At 46.8% G+C, this 2,418-nt stretch overlaps 1 protein-coding gene across 1 annotated transcript in view; it reads right to left on the bottom strand.

The window, feature by feature from the left end:
- The window catches only part of RPS14 (ribosomal protein S14), a 1,946-nt gene extending 932 nt beyond the window's left edge, over positions 1 to 1,014 (bottom strand). Inside the window, exons 1-2 of the mRNA XM_012658226.1 lie at positions 854 to 1,014; positions 159 to 419 (exon numbers count right to left, since the gene is read on the bottom strand). Of these exons, the coding sequence (XP_012513680.1) occupies positions 159 to 419; positions 854 to 1,002 (410 nt within the window). The 5' untranslated portion in view covers positions 1,003 to 1,014. The remainder of the gene's footprint in view (positions 1 to 158; positions 420 to 853) is intronic.
- Between the last annotated feature and the right edge of the window lie 1,404 nt (positions 1,015 to 2,418).

The following is a 2,418-nucleotide window of genomic DNA, read 5'->3' as shown; positions in this document are numbered from 1 at the left end:
AGATAAGTGCCACACTAGGAGGGCAGTTTCTAGGTTTCCCTGTTGCTCTTTTCTAGTATCTAGAACTCAGCACCTGATAGGCAGTGGGTCCTCAATAAACACTAAGTTTCTGGGGGCGGGGGTGCACAAAGGGGCCAACTATTAAATATGCATACAACCAAAACATCTTGTTCGAGGTCACAAGAACAAAAAAATCCAAGTGCTCTGGCACCCAAGCCCAGTGGTCGTTATCACCACCCAGCCCCAGCCTGACATACCTATTTCCTCCCGTGGCCCGGAGTTTGATGTGCAGGGCAGTGATGCCCAGCTCCTTGCACCTCTGGGCCACATCCTGGGCCGCCAACATGGCAGCATATGGTGAGGATTCATCCCGGTCAGCCTTCACCTTCATCCCACCAGTCACTCGGCAGATGGTTTCCCTGGAGGCGGACAAAGCACAGGGTTGTTTCTTTCTCATCCAACAAGGATTCACTGAGTGCTTACCATGTCCTAAAGAGTGCACAGCACCAGAGCTCAGGTATGGCAGAGGATGGAGGATGGTCAACTTGAACACGAATACTGATCCCAGACGAGACCACCATGAGCTCTGCCTTCATGGGGTTCACAGTCTAGTGGGGCTGAAAAGCTCAGCACTGCGAAACTTCTTATTAACACTTTATATACTACCACACTCGAAGGACAGAATGTGTCTCTTGTAACTCCCAGGAAATCACATTTGTGGACTAAATGAGCATGCATGTTTTTTCACCTGAACAATACAGTAATTCTTTAGGGAGAACCCCCTAAACTGCTACCCAGCCCAAAGTCACTTCTTCCCCCAGCCTCTTGTGCCTCTCTACCCAGGTATACTCACTTGCCAGAAAGATCAGTGACATGAACAAAGGTGTCATTGAAGGATGCAAAGATGTGGCACACACCAAATACATTCTCTCCTTCGGCCACCTGAGGTCCAAGGCTTATGACCTGTTCTTCCTTCTTTTCCTTCCCCTTTCGAGGTGCCATTTCTGAAGAGAAAAAGAACCTCAATGTTAACAGACAAAAAGTTCCCAGAATCCCTTTTCCCTAGGAAAGGAAACCCCAAGTTTTGCTCCTATTTCCCTCCATCCAAGACTATGCTACACGCTCTCATCTCTGCCTCACTAAAACTCATTCCTTCCTACACTTGGGGGATGTTTCCTGGTGGCTAAAAAGCAAGGTACCATGAGTGGTAACCTTTCCCCAGAAACTACCAAAAGCACAGCTCACAACACCTACAGGATAGCAGCTTAGTGTTGTAGCAGCAGATCATTAAGCATCCCTAAAATTTTCACCTAGTGGGCCTCCAAATACAGGAAACATACTGGCATAGGTCTCTAGAGGCCTCTGAGATCAACTGAGCAAATCTGGGGAAATGCAGTTCCTCTCTCTGGGCCTTATTGTTTCCAACAGATAAGCTGAAAGATTTTTATCATTTGTTCTGGGTGACACAGCAAGTCAGCTGCAGAGCAGAAATCAGAACCAGGTTAGGGGATTCTCAGCCGACACACACTTCCAATACCAGGAGTGCTTCTGGGTTTCCCGGCCCCAGGTACCATTTACAGTTGAGGCCAGAAGAAGCCTGAAAGACAATAATACCCCAACAGGCAAAAAGCAGCCCAGGACCAATACAGACCCATGTATTGGAGAATACTGTTCTGAAGACCCTTATTTGAAAAAAAGGGGGGCAAAAGCCAACCCAAAAACCCACTGCCTGACTCAACTTCTGTACCAACCCTCACTCAGAATTCAAGGGTCCCTTATCAATACAGCCCTCAAGCCTCATCTCCTGTTTCCTGTATTCCATGTTCCACCTGATCCCTCCAAAAGCCAATCCAAGTGATCTCTCTCATCCCGTGGCAATTCATCTCCTGGTATCCTTCCACAACTATTTAGAATCAACCCTTAAATTTTTACTAACATCAAATATTAAAGGTACTAAAATATGTCCCAAAGGGAGGCTAATGGACAAGACCCATCCGAGAAACTTGCTGTGTCTGCGAAACCAAAGAACTCTAACAACCTGATATGGCCTGTAAGTGCAATCATATTGTCAAGAGACATGAGCGAGGGAGATGCTCACAGAAAGGTAGATGGGAATGAGAACAGGGGAGAGGCCAGCAGAGGACTGCTTCCTGCCTAAAGCCCTAGGCCTTCTGAACCTCCTGAGGCTCAGGCATCACAACGATTTGCTAAAAAAGCATCTTAACTCCCAGTTCAACACTCTGCCCAGTGCCAAGAACACCTCTACTCCACAAAAAACTATCCCAGACCTGAAAGTCTGTCTCAAGTGTTCGTAGATTTCTCCAGTCCTTACTTGTATAACGTTTAGTTAGTATGTGACCATAATAAGTACTAGTACTAAGTGTAGGTCTTGGGTGTACAAAGTTAACTGTTCCTACC

This window comes from Propithecus coquereli, unplaced genomic scaffold (genome assembly GCF_000956105.1).
Source record: "Propithecus coquereli isolate 6110/MARCELLA unplaced genomic scaffold, Pcoq_1.0 Scaffold58, whole genome shotgun sequence".
Classification (NCBI taxonomy): domain Eukaryota; kingdom Metazoa; phylum Chordata; class Mammalia; order Primates; family Indriidae; genus Propithecus; species Propithecus coquereli.
This window is presented reverse-complemented; position numbering and strand designations above follow the sequence as displayed.